Source organism: Ostrinia furnacalis, unplaced genomic scaffold, assembly GCF_004193835.3.
Source record: "Ostrinia furnacalis isolate ACB-3 unplaced genomic scaffold, ASM419383v2 OfSCF3887, whole genome shotgun sequence".
Taxonomy (NCBI): Eukaryota; Metazoa; Arthropoda; class Insecta; order Lepidoptera; family Crambidae; genus Ostrinia; species Ostrinia furnacalis.
Window position 1 is genome coordinate 31,589 of NW_021134126.1, and position 20,161 is coordinate 51,749.

The window sequence follows — 20,161 nt, forward strand, 5'->3', positions numbered from 1 at the left end:
TTACGGAACCCTATTTTTTTCTAAAATAAAATGTAGCCTATGTTACTCGTGGATAATGTAGCTTTGGAATGGTGAAAGAATTTTTGAAAACGGTCCAGTAGTTTTTGAGCCTATATTCATTACAACCAAACAAACAAAGTTTTCCTCTTTATAATATTAGTGTAGAAAAAAAGTGCATTGCGGCGATAACAAGCTACAACAATATAGCGTGCACATTATTGATAAAAGGGAAATCCATAAAGCATAGAGTAATCGGCCCGTAGCAACCCTGTTGGCGGGTTATTTCGAGAGCGGCGCGGCGACGGCCCGCGTAATATACGGCGCTGTGTCGGCGGCCGTGATGCGTCACGGATACGCGACACTAGTGGTGGGGCTTTTCAGAAACGAACGGATGTGTCGATGGAATATATTTAATTAAACTGTTTCTATAAAAAATGTAGTTATCCGAATGAAGATCAAAATAGTAAATGTAAGTCCCATTCGACTCACTTAATTTTTTAATATAAATGTACCTACCTGTATGTAAGATCAATTCAATGTACAGTTATTTTTCCTGTATTAAAGGGGCATTAGTTGTATGTAACTACCAATGCTTTAGCTGAGTCGTCATATTTAAAAAAAAGTATTTAGCTAAAATTATACAGCAAATTATTAAGTCTCGAAAACGCTTGTGTTGAGTTTATCGATATTCTATCCCTACGTCGACACATCTACACCCACGTGAGGTACAAACAGGTGCTACAATCAGTTGTCTGCGACATGCGATACGCCTTGTTACCTACGAGTGACATCTATTTCCCAATGTGAGCTAACTATCTAACGAAAATCTATAGCTCTATCGTCGCAACAAGAAGATAAAATGGCACTAGAAAATCAAGTCTTTTTACAACCACAACGCGCAACGCGTCTCTATTTTTATCGATAAAAATACACGTTCATTTTAATCGACACGCCATCACTAGGCACGTGCTCGCCGCATGCAATCAGTCGCTGCGAGCCGCGGCGTCGCCACTCAGCGCGGCTCGTAAACGTTATCGGGCGCGTCGTAAAAATGCGACGTAAAATGGCGAACGTGCCGCGGCAGTGGCGTTCGGCCCGTTCTAATTTTGAATTTATTCACCGTTCGAATGCCAATTCGAAATTTGAATTGGCAGACGGGATGTAACGAGGTTTTGTTCAGGCTTTATTTTGTGCCGGTGTGCTCGTCAACGCAGCTGTATCTGATATTTTTGCACCCACACAAAATTGTAGCTTGAAAATTCATTAAAATTTATTTCGTTTACAGTATTAACTGTACCGTAATGGGTAGGTATTTATTAATTAATAAGCTTAGATTAATAAAACCTAGATGGATAGTCTTCATACAAACGCTTCGTCAAGAGTGAGGCAAAAATCTTATGTCATTAGTGTCAATTTTGTTGGGGAGTGTAGACAGTGAAGGCGATTTTCCCGAAAGTAGGGAAATTTTTAATACGTTTTTAATTATTTTATAACTAACAAAACGCACCATGTACTTACTTATTTATTGAATTCAAATAACCTACTTAATTACAATAAGATAAATCGACTTAAAAGTCTCGATTTCATAAAAAAGGAAGTGTATTTGTAGGGCGAACAATTGGGAAATAAATTTTCTTGTTACTGGTATCATTCCCGTATTTAATTTTTGAAAGCCAAATTCAAGTAAAATACGCGTCGAATTGTAGTACTTACTTATGAAATGTAACACTGGTCACTTTCTTTCCTTTTTCTGATGTATTAAGACACCCTTTCACAGCCCAAACCGTCTTATTTAATTAAAATTCGTCGGACGTGTTTACCAATTTTTCACTTTGACAGTTCATGTGACGTTTACGGGTAAGCCATTCTGGCTTACTAAAAGCTGCCTCACCTTTCGTGCACTGACTATCTATCTAGGTTTTATTAATCTAAGTTAATAAGTATCACAAAAGAACATGAAAAATATCAACTTAATTATTAGGACTAGGAGTCATAAAATGTTTTTCAGGCAACAGCAAAAGTTTCAAAACTGGTAACTTGCATTCCTTTGAACCTTTTGTTTGTCTGTAGGACAAATGTAGAGTTTTGACTACGAATTTTAAGAAATTCATTTCGTCGGTTTTCCTTTCAAACGAACAAAGTCAAATAAGCGCATTTGTTTTTATATTTATTATTATTATGTCCGCTTCCGAAACAAGAGGTTCAGATAATTTTCGTCGGTCCGTCTCCTGTCGAACATTTCGAGATAGAAACGCGGCAAAGAGGGCCAAAGTAAACGAAATAAATTAATTTCGGGTGTGTTCAGAAGACGAGCACTGATTACGTATTGAAATAAGTCTTTTAATTATAAAACAAATGACCGGAAGCTTTCAAAATTTATAGATTGTCTGCACAAAGTCGGAAACAAAATGGGTCAGATTAAGAAAACCAAAACATTATTACCCTTATTTTCAACAATTTATCTATTATAATTTATTAACGTAACTGTATTTTTTTTCTTTTTACAAGCTTTTTTAAAGATTACATCTAACTTTTCCAATCGTATCGCAATCAGTTAATCTACCTATCATTAATAACAATTCATTCTGTACTGAATGCAACTACGATTGCCGTTTTAAGCATAAACACAACAAAAAAAAGTCTGGCTGGTTAGAAATAATAAAGTCTCCATTCGCATTCCGTTCGAAATTCAAAAGTTACGTCTAGGAACGCGCCCCGCGTCCGCGGACGGTCCCGCCCAATTAGTATCCGGGATCGAGTGTCGCCGACTTGGGAAAGCGGACCCTACGCACCACTACGCACCGACACGGATCTAATACATTTTTCTTTTGCAATTTTCATAACACTGTCCGGGAATGTCCGGGTCCCGGGACTGTTTTTATAAGGTTATCACTCGGATGTAAGAGATGATGCAGGACATTATTATGGTTTCAGAGTCGGGTTTGACACTTACTTGTTATTGTTACTTTGACGAAACGCACTAGAATTTATTGTCAATAACCATACGATAGAAAATTTCATATTACAAACAAATATTTATCGCTTGTTCAATTTAAACTCCGTGTCAGCTTTCAGAAAGTAATTGACATAATAACAGTCTGATTTCAATATTATTGGCAGGACATATCCCAACAATAATGAAATAGAGGCGAGAATTTTCAAAGTTTACAGTACACGCTAGCATTATGTTTATATTTTTATGTTGTAAACACGCTTATTGCAAAATGCCGAATTATTATATCGGTGTTTTTCAGTCGAATAAAATGCAAAACAATATTCAAATCACCTGTCAGTTCCACCGACTCTACGTCTTCGATCCGCTTTTTCTTGGGCCTCTATCGAGTTACAACAGGCTTGGGTCTCCTCTAATTCCATTTTCAATTCGTCCCCTTTCTTTATTGGGCCCGTAACTAAGGGATGTCGCCTTAATGAGACGCGCACACCTGATCTTGTAATGGCCATTGTTGGAGACCGCACTAACAAAATTGATAAGTCATAAGAATAATCATCGAGTCAAACTAATAAGTAAGACTTTATTGTCGGTTGTAGTCTATAAATCGTCCAACAGGGATAGTATTTTTTAAATTACCTGATTCATAACTTAGCAGACTAATACCACTGCAAAAAAAACGAGACATATCTTTATCTAAGTAAAAGAGCAACTCGCAACAGTCGCAACTAGAACTCCGTTTTTATTTACACATTAATACAAGCTTTGACTGTGCTTTCAAGCCCCAGCATGATATACGTGTAAGTTAGCTTTTTATCCTACTGCGCCATAAGGAGAGTTTCAATATGTATTTTTGCTTTGGTGTAATAACGCTCTACATTTGTACTCTGTTGATTTTAATAATAAGTCTTGCTAAAGTATTGTAACTATTGTAGCGTTAATTTTGATACCTTGTCGTTCACAAAAAAGGAAAAGACCATTTACATTCAAAGCCAAAAGCATTCCCTCATACCTACCTTAATTTATCTGTAAAACCTTCTCCAAACACAGTCCAATTAAAAAAACTACGCGAACCGCCTCTGACTTTGAGAAAACATGGCAGCGTGAAAATGTTATCGTTCCATTCCATCCCACCGCATTAGGATTTGCATAAAATAATAAACAGCCCTGAGACGACACTAAAAAGCACCTACGATCATCCGCGATTCTTCTGAGCAAGCCCTGGGCGGGATTGTCGGGTCACGGGATCCCGGGATGTGGGTTGCAGGGTTGACAGCATAGGGTGGGGATCCGATGAGATTAGGGAAGGAGATGACACGTTTCGCCAAATCCTCGGCAAATGTTGTAGGTCTCGTTGTCGAGTGTAAGGGCGGTTAACGCCTATGTACAGATGAGTTTAGATAAAAAGCTGAACTACTAAACATTGTTATTTCCATTAATTTGTTAAACGTAATTATAGCGCCACTCAACGTTTACAACTTTGCATGTTTAAGGAAATAACACTCAGAATAACTGAAGCTAGGTAAACGTATTACCGTAACTATAGCGCCACTCAACGTTTACAATTTTGCATGTTTAAAGATATAACACTCAGAATGACTGAAGCAGAAGCTAGAAAAAGGTAGGAGATACGAATGAAATGTATAGAAAAAACATTTTGTCGTATTTGGTGACACGAACGTTCAAGCGTTTATTTTGTACAAATTAAAAGTTCATTCAGTTAAACGAATACAACGCATCGATAATACGAGTAGCTTACGTATAAAACCGCATTGTCTCTTAAAAATAAATTCAGAGAGTCCATTCCCTTCTTTTTCCTTAACACATGAATTATTTACTTTGCGGCCGTTGGCAGCCCTTGATATACGGGATTGTGGGATCGCCTCCCGGGGCGTTATCAAGTTATCAATTCGCCGGCCCGCCCGCGCCCGGGCATATGCGGCGCCCGCTCCGCAGTCACGTATTTTGTTAGTGTGTTTTAGTACGTAATACTAGGTAATTTCGTGTGGATTTAGCGCTCCAGTATCGGTTAGTCTTAGCTGTTACTTTTAGGTGACTACGTGGTTTAGAACTTAGTTAAGACTGCTTGGCGTTCCGACGTGTTTTCCGGTCACAAATAAAGCCTTTATTGAATACATATTTGGTGGGATTATTCCTCTGTCATTAATTCTAATAAGAATGACTGGGATATTGAGATTTGCCTTTTAGATCGATTTCTTCTATGCGCGTATTTCTACCCTCCATGGTTGATGTCACTTAAACATCGCATATTGTAATCCTGTTCCACAGTTGATGTGAAGAAAGGCTTGGCAACTTCCTTTTAATCAAAGACCACCCACTGCCTGTGAAGATTCTTTTCCTTTGCAAGCTACACAGTTTTCCAGTTTTTTCAGTTTTCCCCGATGTTGTGGAAAGCTGTGTGCGAGTATTATGTAGTATTGTTCTATTTTTTTTTAATTAAAATTAGAAGACATTTCCTTGTATCAAATGTACATTTCGTAATTTTTATGTTGTTTACACTATAATATAGCATTGGAAAAACAAAACAAAACATTTCGCACGGCAGTCGTTTAGCGCGCCTTTGTTCAAATTCACATCGGACGCATCCGGACACCCGGACAGAAATTAGGCCACCCCGGACAGCGAGCAAATCCCGCAGCGGTGTGTCGACTTGTGTCCCCGCCCTAATCCACTTTTAATTTTGATTAATGCGTTCGAACGTGCCGTTCCAAATTTAAAATAAGGTTCTTTTTTAGCGGCATGTTTGCAGCTAGTCATTAGATGCAACAATGTAGAGGCCAGTACGCATACTTTTTTAAAATTAAAATATCATTAACCCGAGTTTGGGCTATTTTATACACATTTTAAGAGTAATAACTTGGTATACTGGAAAATATTGTTCTCAAAATACCTCCATTTTCATAACGTCGTCGACATAACGATCATGTTCATAGTTAGTAGGATATCTAAACTACGATTAGTTCTGCTGATAAAAGCCGTAGTGTCTCTATTATCCCAAGAGACGTGACTTCACAGGCCGGCAGTAAATATTTCACCTTCATTCGCCATATTGCGTTGTTAATGCAGCCTAGAATGCATAATGGCGGCTTAGTGCATGCCTAATGGTCTCAGAATGTGTCGGCCGCGTCTGTTCTTGTGTATCTTATGCAGTCTTTATTAAGTGCTATTTTACAAGTTACAACATAAATGTTATAGCGATGTGCTGACGACTGTACCTATTTCTGAAGTCAAAAATAAGTTTATCAGTTTTGCTTAATGTTTATAGTCTTATCCTTATAAATTAAGCGGACATAAATACATACGTGTAGGTGAAAAACTTTGGTTTCAATGGTTGACAAACCTGAGATCCCAAGAGAGTTCGGAAATTCTAAGAGATTCTAAATAAAATAATGTTAAACTTATGGGACACTTAACTGTTAAAAAACCTACTCTATTTTATATTTGAGACATCAGATTAAATTATTAGGAAATCTTAACAATAACTTAACTTTGTGCATTTCTTTTGTTTCAGGTAAACCTACGCCTATTAAGTGAAGTAATTACATTAATTTCCTTATCAAAAAACTTACTAGGAGTTTAACAATGGCGTGACGTAACCAAAACTACCAGGCGGGCATAACTCAGCAGGAGTTCTGCGACAGCGGGAGCGGACGCGCGGCTTCCTGCGCCCTTCCTACCGGAAATAGGGCCCGCCGGCTAATGGCGCGTGCCTGTAATGTCATGCGACCCTGGTACCCCGCTCGTTAGCGAAGCTTTTTCACGGGAATTTTTCAAGATGAGTCAACGCACTTTGGCCACTCAAACAAGACACACTTTTTAGGTAGACATGTTAAGATTTTTCAGGAAACTCTTGAACTCGTAAAAAACAAGTTTAGGTTTGTTATTAACACTGTTTTAATAGAAATCCCTCCTAAGAAACGCCTTCTTCATAAACCATTAGGTACATTCTACATTTTCATTCAGTGCTCTATTACGCAAACATTTTCAGTCCTAACTACTCGCAGCTGATCTGATTCGTATTTTTGTTTTTACCCGATTGCGCCAGAAGGAGGGTTATGTTTTAAAATTACTTCAGGCATTTGAACCAGTAATTTATTACTAACTAGCTGTGCCCGCGACTTCGTAGCGTGGAAATCAAATCGTAATTTTTTCATGTTTTCTCACTGTTAAAACCTGGACTACTACCCAAAATCAGCCAAACCGGTCCAGCCATTCTGGAGTTTTAGCGAGACTAACAAACAGCAATTAATTTTTATTTAGATTAATTTGGTATAATGAAAAAGTCCATTCATTTTCATACAGTAAACTGTATTTATTTTAGTGCTAGACAGTTTCGTATAGTAGCTAGGGAGAGGTTGTGTCGCTGTACCGTGGCCGCACGGGCCGCGCGGGCCGCGCCTCGGTTCGCGCCCGTCGTGCCACAATTTATATGCTACGTGAGCGGTCTTGATACTTGCTTGATTTATTATGTTTTTTTGCAGTCATAAATACGATAATGCCAGCCACGCTGTTTTTCACATAGTAATGAATAATACGAAATGCTACACAGTATTACTAATGCAATTTATTTTCTGTATGATATTCCACGACTGCCAAATACACGCACGATACAGATGTTTAGGAATATCATCCATCATACCTGCCAAATACTCACACGAATGTTTAGGAATATCATACAGAAGTGGGAACTCGCCCCTGGCTCTGGTCTGCATAGAATTCGCCTCACTATACTCAATGTTTTTAAAATGGTTAAATTAATGAATTTACCACAATCATAGCACTAGAGTTTTAGCAATACACGGTTAAAGTGGTCTGTGGTGAGTCAAACAGCAAGCAATATTTAAAACAAACTGTTGGCCAACCGTGCGATGTGGAAGTCATTGGGGGAGGCCTATGTTCAGCAGTGGACGTCCTATATTGGGGCGTCCATAAATTACGTGAGACAATTTTGGCCATTTTTCAACCCCCCCGCCCCCCTTGGTGAGATTTGGTGAGATTTTGCCTGACCCCCTCCTCCACCCCCCTAATCTCACGTGATATTTAATAAAATGCCTATTTTCAATGTCTATGCTTCGAGTCTATTAGATTTATATGAAAAAAATCAGTAACCCAGTGTCGTGCCACGCGCAGTGCAGGGTTCCGTAGCTTCCCGTCGTTTAGTAAGACAAGCAACCACTTGTCATTTGACATCTGTCAAATTTGACTATTGGTTACTTTAACTACGAATACAATAATGTTTTCATACGTATGTAATGTCATTTTTTAGGGTTCCGTAGTCCTGACAAGGAACCCTTATAGTTTCGATATGTCTGTCTGTCTGTCCGAGGTTTCGCTTGGAAACTATTGGCACTGGGGAGCTGTAATTTTGTGAAGGTATGTACCTATGTATATTAATCATGCCGACAAAACGGTAAAATAAAATTTTGAAAAAAAAAAAATCTAGGGTAGCTCCCCTGCATGTAAAGTGGGGATGATTTTTTTCAAGGAAAACTATAACGGTTAAGATACATTACTTAGTTTAAGAGTAATAGTCATTTGACTCATGTATTTATACAATTTCTTTACCAGTAAAAATTCCTTAGAAGAAAATATGAAAAGTGACTTTAGATGAAGTAATTGCTTGCTTCTGAAATATATTGTGGTAACGACAGACAACTACGGAACCCTACACTGCGCGTGGCATGACACGCACTTGGCCAATTTTTTACGCAATAGCGATGCCGATGACGTTTTTTTTAATTTCGAATTTTCTTAATTTCGACATTTATTCTGCATCTTTAGTGTTCACAAATGCAGATGGAGGCATTTTTAGTTTAATTTGATTAGACGGTTTAGAATAAATTGTCATTATCATCATAAAAAAAAACATTTTTTTTTACTTCAATAACCCAGTTTTCTGGCAATTTTACTCTATCTCTTGAGGGAAAAATTACGTGATATTTTCCGAGACCCCCCCTCTCCCCCACGTGAGATTTAGTGAGGTTTTCGTTGACCCCCTCCCCCCTAAAAGTCTCACGTAATTTATGGACGCCCCCTATGACTGAAATGATGATGATGTTGCTTACGAGTACTCTTGTCCGTATTAAGTGTAATTCTGTAAATGTGTTGTTTAATTGAAAAACGATCAATCAGTCTCGGTCCGCAGCGAGGGCTCGTCCTCCCACGCTCCCTCATTACACGCGTTCCTCCCGACGCAATCTGTTGGCGTTATCGTGGCGAAGTTAAACCGTGAGGGTAGACGGCCTACGTGAAATTTAAATTCTGTCTCTCGTTGTTGTACTATCGTGTGGGGGAAAAAACAACTTGACTTAAAAAACAATAATATTGTAAATTAGGAGTCGCTTCCTAACATAAGCATCAGCAGCAGCGTATAGATGACCCACGCTGAACTGTCCCATCAAACTCAATGACAGGGGGGCGCTACCATCGTTCAACTATATGGTTTCCAACATGGCAAAAATCAGAACCAGCGATCCGGTATTGACGGTGGCGCCACGCTGTCAATGTCATGGATAGGACAGTTCAGTATTTTGGAACTATATCTAAAAATTTTATTTTCTAAAATATTCTCAGTGATGTAAAGTGCCATATTTTTCCTGAAAATAAAGGGAAAATGGAGATAATTATCATTAATTAAAAACACTGCTACCTTTATGATATCGTCGGTCCATAATATTACTAGACACTGGCTAAATGTGCAAACCGCAAGAAGCCATTAAAAAAAGTATTTTTCTGAAAATATGACCGCGCTTTTTCAATTTAAGTTGTCTGTGGTTATGGTCTATGGTAAATAGTAGAACCTTATTAAAATATGAATTATAAATGTCAAAATGTTTTCATATAAAATTATCACATGAAATTACTGTAGCCATATTCATTTCGAAAGGCAGTTGACAGAGTTAATTAACTCCCTGATTAACGCCAGCGCTGGCGAGTTAACGGCGTAATAAATGATTTATTAAAAGAAAAAGGTGCGTTAAAACAATCCAAAGTAGTATAAAATTACTTCTATGCCAAGTCATAAAAAAACATATTAAAAAACCAAACCAATCTGATTAAAAAAAAGATTTCAACGAAATTTGAATTCAAAATAAAAAATAAAGACATATATTTTTTTTTGGTATTACACAGCTTTTGCATTGCCATCAGCGCGCCATTTTCAAATTAAAAAGGTTGATATGAAATAGGAACATAAAACTATTACAAAAACGAGCGCCAAATTCGTTATGTTTATCTCGCTCGACGCGTATGCAAATGACGAGACGGCGATAACAGCTGGTTCTGTGCGGTGACAGACATCGTTTGCAAAGATGATACCGCATGAGATATGATGCGAGACTGACACGCTAACGACCGGTATCACACAAAAAAGGTTATTTGCCTACTGCATTACCTCTTGCCATTTAAGTTTTATTGCAATGCGTGTGGGTTTGTGATACCATCCTTAAAACTTGTACAAACTCATAGAGACATAGATTACAGTTTAAAAATACCGGACGAATAGTCCATTCAATGTTCAAATCACTGTTCAGAAAACTAAGTTAAAAGAGAGTTAGGTATCACATGGTGAATAAAACTAATCTGTTTGCTTAAAAATATAATCACATAATTTGGGCTTAACCTATTTACATTTTCAGCTTAGAAATCAAGTAGGTCTAGGATCTAAATACTAAATTTTACAGTCATGTCATACCTATTGACTAACATTTCCCCATTTTGTTACATAAAATTAATTTTTTAAAGATTTTTTCATTTTATGTAAACAAACACATTAGGTTACATAAAATGGAAAAAATCTCGAAATCCAATAGCAAAACAGAATCTAGAGACACTTCTTTTGAGCCTTACTTAACTCTGTCGTCAATTAATCTATGTACTTTTTGCCCTATCTGTCAAAACATGGAATACACAATCTCTAGCTAGGTGTTCGGTATTGCATCGTTAATTGCCGACATAATTTTAATTCTAGTCGCCAGCTTTTGTTCTTCAGGCACCCTCTTCATAGCCGACAACAAGGACAGCAAGAACATCCTATCTTCGTCCTGCTCTAACGGATCCTTGACAGCTAATGACGCGTCTACAGATGTGTCAAAGTTCTGAAGCTGTTCCGTTTCTTGCTCGATCTCTAGCTCAACTTTTTCTACTTTCACACTATTGTTATCTGCTTTTATCTCTTCCACTTCTTCTTCAGATATTGAGGAGGTTGTACTAGAACAGCTTTCTTTAGTATTTCTCAGTTTTACGTTATTTCTGAGGAACTGTAGCTTTTTGAAGTACACGTACTCTTTCTTTCGGGGGCCACAACTCTTGCCGTTCTGGAGTTTCTCTTGCCTCGCCAGCTCTCTTGTGAAGCAACCGCGAATACATTTCCACCTTTGTATTAATAAAGTCTCTGTAAATAAAAACAAGACGTTCAAGATAGAATCAAATGACTGCGCATGATTGGAAAAGCTATTGGCTTCCCGCAAGGCTCATAAGTGCTCAAAGTAGCAAATCGAATTTCAATTAAATAATGTTGATTAATGAACACGGGACTATTCCCACCTCCCGTTCTAAATGCTGCAATTCTACCAGGATAATTATGGCTTGGCTACACAATGAGTGAGTTGCCAACCGCCAATAAAAAAATCCTACCTAATGAAGGTCAAAATAATTTGTTTCGGGGACAGTTAACTGACCTTGGACCCTTAGATAGATAGTATAGATAGAGCATGTATTGAATTTATAATAAAAAAAAAAATACTGCAAACAATAATACTAAAAAAAAGTAAATTATTTACGGAAGTAAAAGTAGGTAATCCATAAAATTACTGCTATCTTAACAAAATTTTTTTCTGTGAAATCAGAATTTAGAAACTTACATTTATTTTGTTTGACTGATGAAAAGTATACTGAAAAATAGCTCACCAAGTTCTCTTTTAGTGCATGCGCCAGTTTCCCCGCCTTGTTCAGCGAATACATCGACGATTTCCCTCCACATTTTCTTCCTGTAATATGGGTAGGAGTTCTCATGTAAGCTTGTGTCCCAAAGCGGTGGCCTTTTGTGTACTTCTTCTATTAATTTCGCGGTGCTCAGCGAGGAAAACCCGGGCGCCATGTTGAATGTGTCTGGCGGCGACCAGCGTACGCCCGCTCACTAGTGACGGCGACTGGCGACTTGGCTACGTGCGAGAGCTGAGTGGTTGTAATGGCGGCGTAGCCAACGCGTGGCGGTTTGGCAACGTGCGTCGCCGCGTCGCCGCATCGTATTTTGCATCCGCATCCACGGTTGACGGAATATTTGCATCCGCATTCGCATCTTTTACGGATGCCACATTTGCAACAAGTAACAACACAATGATTTTTAAAAATTGGTGATAACACCATTTGAGTGTTATTCCATATTGCATCCTTTCATTTTGTTCGTATTAAAAAGAATTATCTACTTATTATATCAAATCTAGGCCAATAATAATAAAAATTGGATCATTATTCATTAGTTTAGGCATGAAAATGCACATAATACAGACTTTCGCAATCTGCAATCGTCCACTCCGCGTGTCGTCAGTCAGCGAGGTGTCAGCAGAGTTTAGTCGCCAGATGTGTTATCAAAATTACAAGTAAAGATAACAATTTATTGCTTATTAATTACCTAGTTTGCAATTAATAAAATAACACATTATTTTGATTGCAGTAGGCATTGACAATAATGCCATTCTATTGTTTCGCAATAAAATCTTTGGACGCAAAACAGCGAAGCTTGCTTAATGTGCTTATTAGAGTTTTTTTTTTCATTAAATTTTTGCGGAAATTGAGATTTTCTTATAGGTATTCATCATTGTTTTCTTTTGTGATACTAGATAGTAGACCTTGAAAAAAAAAAGGTACCAAATTCTCTTTTGCATTTTTTTGCAATCTCAACATTGCAATCGTAACAGTCAAGGAACAAAATAACAACATCTCGTCTTATTTTTTAACACCACAAACTAAACCTCAACAAAAAAAAACACGCAAAGGCATCGAATTCAAACTGCCTAATTTATAATGCATCAACAAAAACATCGATCCGTTTTCATCACCTTGCGTGTTTTTGTCCCGAGTGTCCGCGGCCGGTATTTTCGGGCGTCCGCGGCGGCGCGGGACACGCGCCCTCCGCCAAGGATCACGGCCGGGTGGTCGTACATAATACGCGGCCCGCGCTTTTATTTTGAAATTGAATTTAGAACGCTGTGTTCGGATTTCGAATATTTAAGCTACATGTTTTTATTTTTTTAATGGTGAATTAAATTAATGTGCCAGGTGCTATGTTATGTAATGTATAGGTTAGGTACTTTTTTCTCTACGGTTTTGTTTTGATTTTCGAACTTTGCTCAGCTTCTGACCTTCGACATAGGCCTTCGATAATATTTTTGATACATTGCAAAATTGCTTTGTTACTGCAAGTTAGTGTGCCACAGAGATCAGGATTTTTGCTGCCTAATTGGGGATTAGAAAACTAAGGACCTATGTAACATATACAAAAATGACCAAAATGAGTTTTTTATACAATTCGCATTTGATTGAATTGAGGATTAGTAAAATTCTTACTTGCTAAACCTAGTTCCTCCATTATAGTGAACGTCACGAATCTACTTTACGTTACATTTTGCAGTCTCTGCATTTTAGCAAGCGCCAGCTAACCGCGCGTGATTAGACACACGTGACCGTGCTCCATCACAAAATGCTTGCGAAAATGCATCTGAAACTTTCGCAACATTGCAAAAACGGTGTCGTACCGTGTACGCGCACGGCGGCGTCGGCCACAAATCTTCCGTTTCACTCGGGCCCAGCCTCCGCGAGGAAACAGCACGCTCGACAGCACGCGGCTGCGTAGCCGGCTACTCCCGAAATAGCCGCCCGCCCCGCCCCGCCGGCCCTGGCCCATCGACGTGCTTTTAGTATGCTGCGCGCATGCGAACCGCCCGCACACTTCTGCGCTCCTAGTACCATCCCGCAATAACACGCGAATTAAACACAAAAAAACATGTTTTGAACCAAAATGGTAGCTATCCTAGCCAACCCGAAATGGAGCGAGGACCTCACCATCCAAATGATCATTGAATACGAAAAACGAGAGTATCTATGGAATCCCGTTTCGGAGAATTACAAAAATAAGAAAATCCGAGAACAAGGATACGTGGAAATCATAAACGCGCTGAACCTAATCGACGTAACTGTTAAGGAGTTGAAAAATAAGATAAAGAATATACGTTCGTCGTACAGTGTGGAGCTGAAGAAGATACGTGCGGCTCGGAAGGCCGGCGCGCATGCGTACCGGCCGAGCGTCACGTGGTTCGAGCATGCAGACAGGTTTCTGCGGGCGATCGTCACTCCGAGCTCCGTAAGACTATTTTTTGTTTACATCGCGGCATCACACATGCGCACTGAGTGTGTCGTGTCTAAACAAAAGAACAACTTAGATTCCCGCCATTCGGATTCCATGTTTGCGCGCGGTTTTCCGCTAGAATTCAGACCATTCAGTTACTAACTTACAAAAGAATCTTTAATCATCCAACATTAGGATCAAATAAAACAGACACATCTTTATCTTTTATCTTTAACTGAAATCAGATGATGATTGGCATGCATTCATTCATTACGCCTAAGTTTAAAGAAATGAGAAATCGTTTGTATGTATCGTATAATATTTTGCATAGGTGGACACGAGTTTGCTGGAGATCCCGGCAAGCGACGACAGCGATGCGGTTCAAGACTTGAGCGAGCGCAAATCCCCAGAGAAGAAAAGTCCTCGAAAGCGCAGGAGTTCCACGCGTTCTTCCACTCCCTACGTTTTAAACACGCCATCCCCTCGTCCCAGCACGCCCTTCGGGTTGAGTCAGTCATCTAGTCCCTTTGGGATGTTACCCACGTCAACCGCAGCGCCTTTCCTGAATCCCCCCGTGGGGATTGCAACTCCTCTAACCACGTCACTCGCGACGATCTACCCTATTCCAGCCAAACAAAAGAAGAGCTATGACGACCGTAACGGAGACCACGACGTGCCGCAAGATCTGAGTCAGCACTCAGAGAATGGTAACGAAAATGAGTTTGAGATGTTCGGGAAGCTGATAGCAAGTCAGTTGAGGAAACTGCCTCTTAGTTTGGCATTGGATACGCAGCTGAAGATTCAGACGCTAGTAAACGCTGCAAGGATACAAGCTGTGTATCAACAGTACAGCTATGCGGGACCGTCGCAGGAGGCTCTATCGGTCCAGGCCTTGTCGAACGGGATCCTTGCCAGCATGGCGTCGCAAAGCAACTTCGTGTCCCGCGGGATAGGACTCAGAAACGATTCTCCCGAAGACCTTAACAGGGACATGAAAACTGAGTACATGTGCTCTGAGGGAGAAGATTAGGTGCCAAGGTAGGACCTGAATTACCTCATACTCACCTGGTGAGATTTTAAGAATTTATGTTTGCTCATAAAGTATACAATTTAGATACGTGTCATTATATTCGTGATTTAGATATTGTGATAGATGTCTAGATGATCTGATGTTATTGAATGACTTATGCCGTGTTCCCCAAATATGTGGTTCACCTTGAGTGGATTACTAGTTACGAGTACAGTAAGCATTTTAAGACTCAGCTGGTCTGGTCTATAGTCAGCAAAAAATGTAGGAATTTAGCATAAATGACCCAGTACAAAAAAGAAGTAACTTTTGACTTCTCCGATTACAGAAGAGTATACTAAAAAAAGAAAAACAAACAAAATTTGTAGAGAAATCTTAAATTTGGAACTAGTCAAGTATTATTGATGTGTAGATCTCGGTGTTTCGGCTGTGTTAGTGTTATTTTTTTAAATTTTCGTACATATTTTATTAATTTTGCTCAAGGCGTCAAATTGTATAGGAAACTCAAGAATATTTTATGCAATCAAAAATTGATAAAAAGGTTTAAATACAGCATAAAACTAAACTGACCTGGCAGGTATTGAGAAAAGCGGTCTGTTGAGCAAATAAATTGAAAACTTTAGCCTAAGCGCAGACCGTCGACTTTTAGTTGGCCGATAGTTGGGCCCGATTCTAATTTGTATGAAGAATCGGCAAATCGGTGTAATGTGCACACTTTCATACATCTCCATACTGTTTAACAGCCTGCGCCTAGGCTTATTAATTAATTCTAACTTGCTTTTTCTTGAGTCACCCCTAATACGAGTATTAGCTCTATAGAGAGACGTTAGAGCATTTACTATACTATTATACAAAATTGTCTAAGTACTTAATTATTTGAATTGAATGTGTTTATTTAATTCGTAAGAAGATAGCACAAAAGACAAAGTGAGTTTTGTTCAATAAAATAGAGGGCGCCGTAGAAGATGTAAGACGTAATAAAAAAAGGTTTAACCAGAAGTGTGTAGCAATTTTATCAATTGGCTATAGACAATAATTTTCAATACAAAAGTCCAATATTTGTATACGAATAAACCTTAAGCCGATTGCTTGTTTTTATGTCGTATCAAGTCTTGTCGCATCTCTGTAGCGCCCTTAGTACCGAAGTAGGTATTATACGAATTTATTTTAAGTGTGATAGATTCGTAGGTCTGTGTTAAAAATGTGATTACTGTCTTAAAGAAAAGTATATTCTTATTTTAGAAATGGCCAACAGAAATATTTAATTTTTTTAAGTTAATATTTTTTACAAGTATTGACTTACGCTACTGGCAATACAAAACGTGATTTGTCAATTTTTTCCATTAACTCTACAATTTCTATGTACTTAAAGATGTTTTTGCCATACACAGTTACTTATTATGAAAACTTAAAATTATAATACTTCGTAGTTTTGTTATTATAATTAAATTAATATTCTTGGTCATTTCTAAACGTTTTAATGCATGCAATTAGTGTAAGAAATGAGAATACCTCAATAGATCTGTATCTAAGTTAGATAAATAACTATTTGGAGTTATATTTTAACTGTTGTTCAATGTGCCACAATAGAGATGTAAACAGAATGTGATTTATTGAAAATAAATATTTTATAAATGTCCTCTAATTATAATTTACTTGTTTTATTAAATAAAATCGTTTATTTATGCAAGTAGGCTCCTAAAGAACCAACCCTACCACTGTTTCGGGACAGTGCAGTGCTGAGAAGAAGCAGCACAAGAAACTCACGCCCGTGTTCACAAACATTACTATGAGGTCTCACAGTGCGCGTGGCCGCACAGAGTGACACATGAACCAATCAAAGAGTTCTATTTAACGTTGTGCGTTCGATTTGCTGCTTTACTTAAGCAAGCATTGTTTGTGAATACGGGCGTCAATCACTATTGTCAGCCTCTTTAAAGATTTTGCAAATAATTTCTTCTTAGTCTCCTCTGGTAAGTAAGAGAGGGTCGTGCTCCTGCAGTGGAGACTAAATGACGTAATGATGATGTTATTTTAATTTGTAGATTAATAAAAATGTTGGCCAAAATACCATAAAAAAGTGGATTTGTCATGAAAATGGCATTTTTGAAAATTCGTCATCGTCATCACCCTTGTATTAATTTGTAGCAAATTATTTTGGAGTATTGCCATAAAATGTTTATGACGAATTTACTTTCAATGTAAATCCTACATTATTATGGAACTATCTTTCCACCCGCGGCTTCGCCCGCGTGGAATTTTGTCTGTCACAGAAAAGCTTTATCGCGCGCGTCCCTGTTTCGAAAACCGGGATAAAAACTATCCTATGTCCTTTCCCGGGACTCAAACTATCTCCATACCAAACATCAAAATCGCTTCAGAGGTTTAAGCGTGAAAGCGAGACAGACAGAGTTACTTTCGCATTTATGCATATTAGTATAGATTTACAAAAATGTGATGAATCGACTTTCTGACAAATCGATATTTCCCCGTTCAAAATACTTACTACATCAATTCTAAAGATATATCGATAATTATCGTCTTTATCCAACGATAAAAAAAAACCATTCAGTCGAAAATATCACGGTTCCCTGCATTTTTCGAACCGATCCGATCCGGACGCGCCGTCCGGCCGTAAATTAAGCCGGACCGGACGGCGGACGGCCGGACGACCTGTTATTTATGTTAAATATCCCGGCGGGTTTATCGTGCGACCGGGGTCACCTGTTTTGTTATGCAAAGGAATAGTGCCGTTGTGTGGATAGTGTCGCTTTAAACGCGGTAAGCCCCAGGTTTGATCCCTTAAAGGCCCCCTAGACAAGTTGCACTTTTTGATCGAATCGAAAATCGAATCCGTCAAAACTCCATACAAAAATAAAAAGGCCTTTCGACCATTTTTCGACTGGTTTGCGATTTAATTGTGCACTTTGTCTAGCTCTAGTGGGACTTGTGACAAAGTCAAGCCTCGCACTGTACCTACAATAAATAAGAAAACAATACAATTTATTTTTATTGTTTATGTAGGCAATGAAGTTTTTTGGCAGGAAAGTCAAAGTATTGAGTAAGAAGTTCTATTCTGAATTCTGATATCTTGAGAAGGGTTAAGTGGCCAATATGAAATCTATTCCTCGACCCAGACAATCATTGTTTAAAATTAAACTTAATTAGAGCTAATTTACTTAATTACTAGTAGAGTTGGTGTAACAACTGCTATTTTCAGACAAAAGTCAGTAATAAGAGTAATGCTGACAGTTAACCACCTCTGTGGTCTAGTGGTTAGACCACCTGCTTCAGACGCAGAGGACCCGGGTTCGATTCCCAGTGGGGGCAGAATTTTCTGTTCGGTTTTGTTGGTGGTAGGGCTTGTTCCAAGTCCGCCTGGCTAGCTACCACCATCTTACCTAAGTCTGTCGCCATAACAACAATGTTAACATCATTGTTGTGTTCCGGCAGTTAAGAGGTAAGATAGCCAGTTCCTCTGTGGTCGAGGATTCCGGGTGAAGCTTGCTTCCACCTTCGGCCTGATCATCACTTATCATCAGGTGAGATATAGGCCAAGAGCTTCCTCGTTGTGAATAAAAAAAAAACTTATTATAGGACAGTGCAACCGTAGTAACCGTACTAACCATTGACAGGACTGAAAGAAGTATAAAACCTTTTTTTCTGCCATTAAACTAAAAAAAAGATAAATCTAGCCATTAAGCGCGAAATCTTCGAACGCCTCAATCGAATCACCGAAGAGATAAAGCCGTCGACGTTTCCAGAAGAAAAAACGCGGGAAAAAAAGGCGGCAAAGACAATCGAGTTCTGCCGACTGGCGACCGAAGATTAATTAAGGTTTAAAATCGCGTTATTGGAGAATAGGTAGACTGCCTACGTTTCTTGTTTACAGTGAGAGACGGATTTTAAATTCAAAAGTACCTACTACCTAAGGCTGGGTTGCACCATCTTACTTTAACTTTGACAAACGTCAAAAATCTGTCAAACTCCATACAAAAAACACCAATTATCGTCAAAGTTACGGTCATAATTAGGTGGTGCAACTCAGCCTTAGAGTTGGTACAGTATCGTACAAAATAATAGATCCTTCCCGCCAAAAATTTTCTTGTAAAATGTTGCCAAGACGAGTACTGTAAAAAATCGCACTGTAAAAATGTTATCACAGACGGATCTCTAGCTCACAGAACATGAAAGAGGTCTAGTTTCTCTACAGGCCTTTAACTGTACTATGTAATGCCTTAACTTTTATGGCCTAACCTTAGGTTTGGGACTAAATGGCGTTATTACAAGGATAGAAGAACATTTTGGAAATCTGACCAGCCGGGCTAGGATGCGCGCCGTGATAAAATCTCGATGATTTTAGACGACAAATGTATGGGTTTATCGCGTAAAATCGATAAAATAGCGTGATAAACGCAACTGCACCTATAAGTTTAAGCTTTAAAACCCGGTCAACACCGCATTTATCAGGTCGGATGGTATTCCTACATCCAATGTCCCAACATTTGCGCCAACATTCGTCACTTGCTTACTGCTGACAACGTAAGTAATAGAGATAATGAATCCCCCTCACAGTCTCGGGTGTAAGAATTTCATAAAGACGTGTTACTTGCTTGACGCTCTTGCGCTTTTAGAAATAAAGGTGTTAGTTGCACTTACCTTTTTACGTAGCAATTTTCTGGCCCGAATATAAAAGGAGGTAAGCAACTCTAGCTGCATGAAGATTACAAATTCTACTTGTGTCCATTTCAGGGTATATACGTCCCAAATACAGTTTTCTCTGCTACCACTTCGGGACAACAATCAGCTGGCGCTGAAA

At 38.7% G+C, this 20,161-nt stretch overlaps 3 protein-coding genes across 3 annotated transcripts in view; 2 read left to right on the forward strand and 1 right to left on the reverse strand.

Annotated features, from left to right (window-relative positions):
- LOC114358359 (uncharacterized) overlaps positions 1–20,161 on the forward strand; it is a 182,936-nt gene that overhangs the window by 13,950 nt on the left and 148,825 nt on the right. The window lies entirely within an intron of this gene.
- LOC114358361 (uncharacterized) lies at positions 10,562–12,124 on the reverse strand. The gene is made up of 2 exons (XM_028312307.1): positions 11,879–12,124; positions 10,562–11,363 (listed from the first exon to the last, which is right to left on the reverse strand). The coding sequence occupies exons 1-2, from the start codon at positions 12,066–12,068 to the stop codon at positions 10,891–10,893; spliced, it is 663 nt and encodes a 220-aa protein (XP_028168108.1). The 5' UTR covers positions 12,069–12,124; the 3' UTR covers positions 10,562–10,890.
- On the forward strand, positions 13,589–16,005 carry LOC114358360 (uncharacterized). Its single transcript, XM_028312306.1, has 2 exons — positions 13,589–14,330; positions 14,647–16,005. Exons 1-2 carry the CDS (start codon positions 13,989–13,991, stop codon positions 15,343–15,345), a joined length of 1,041 nt encoding a protein of 346 aa, XP_028168107.1. The 5' UTR covers positions 13,589–13,988; the 3' UTR covers positions 15,346–16,005.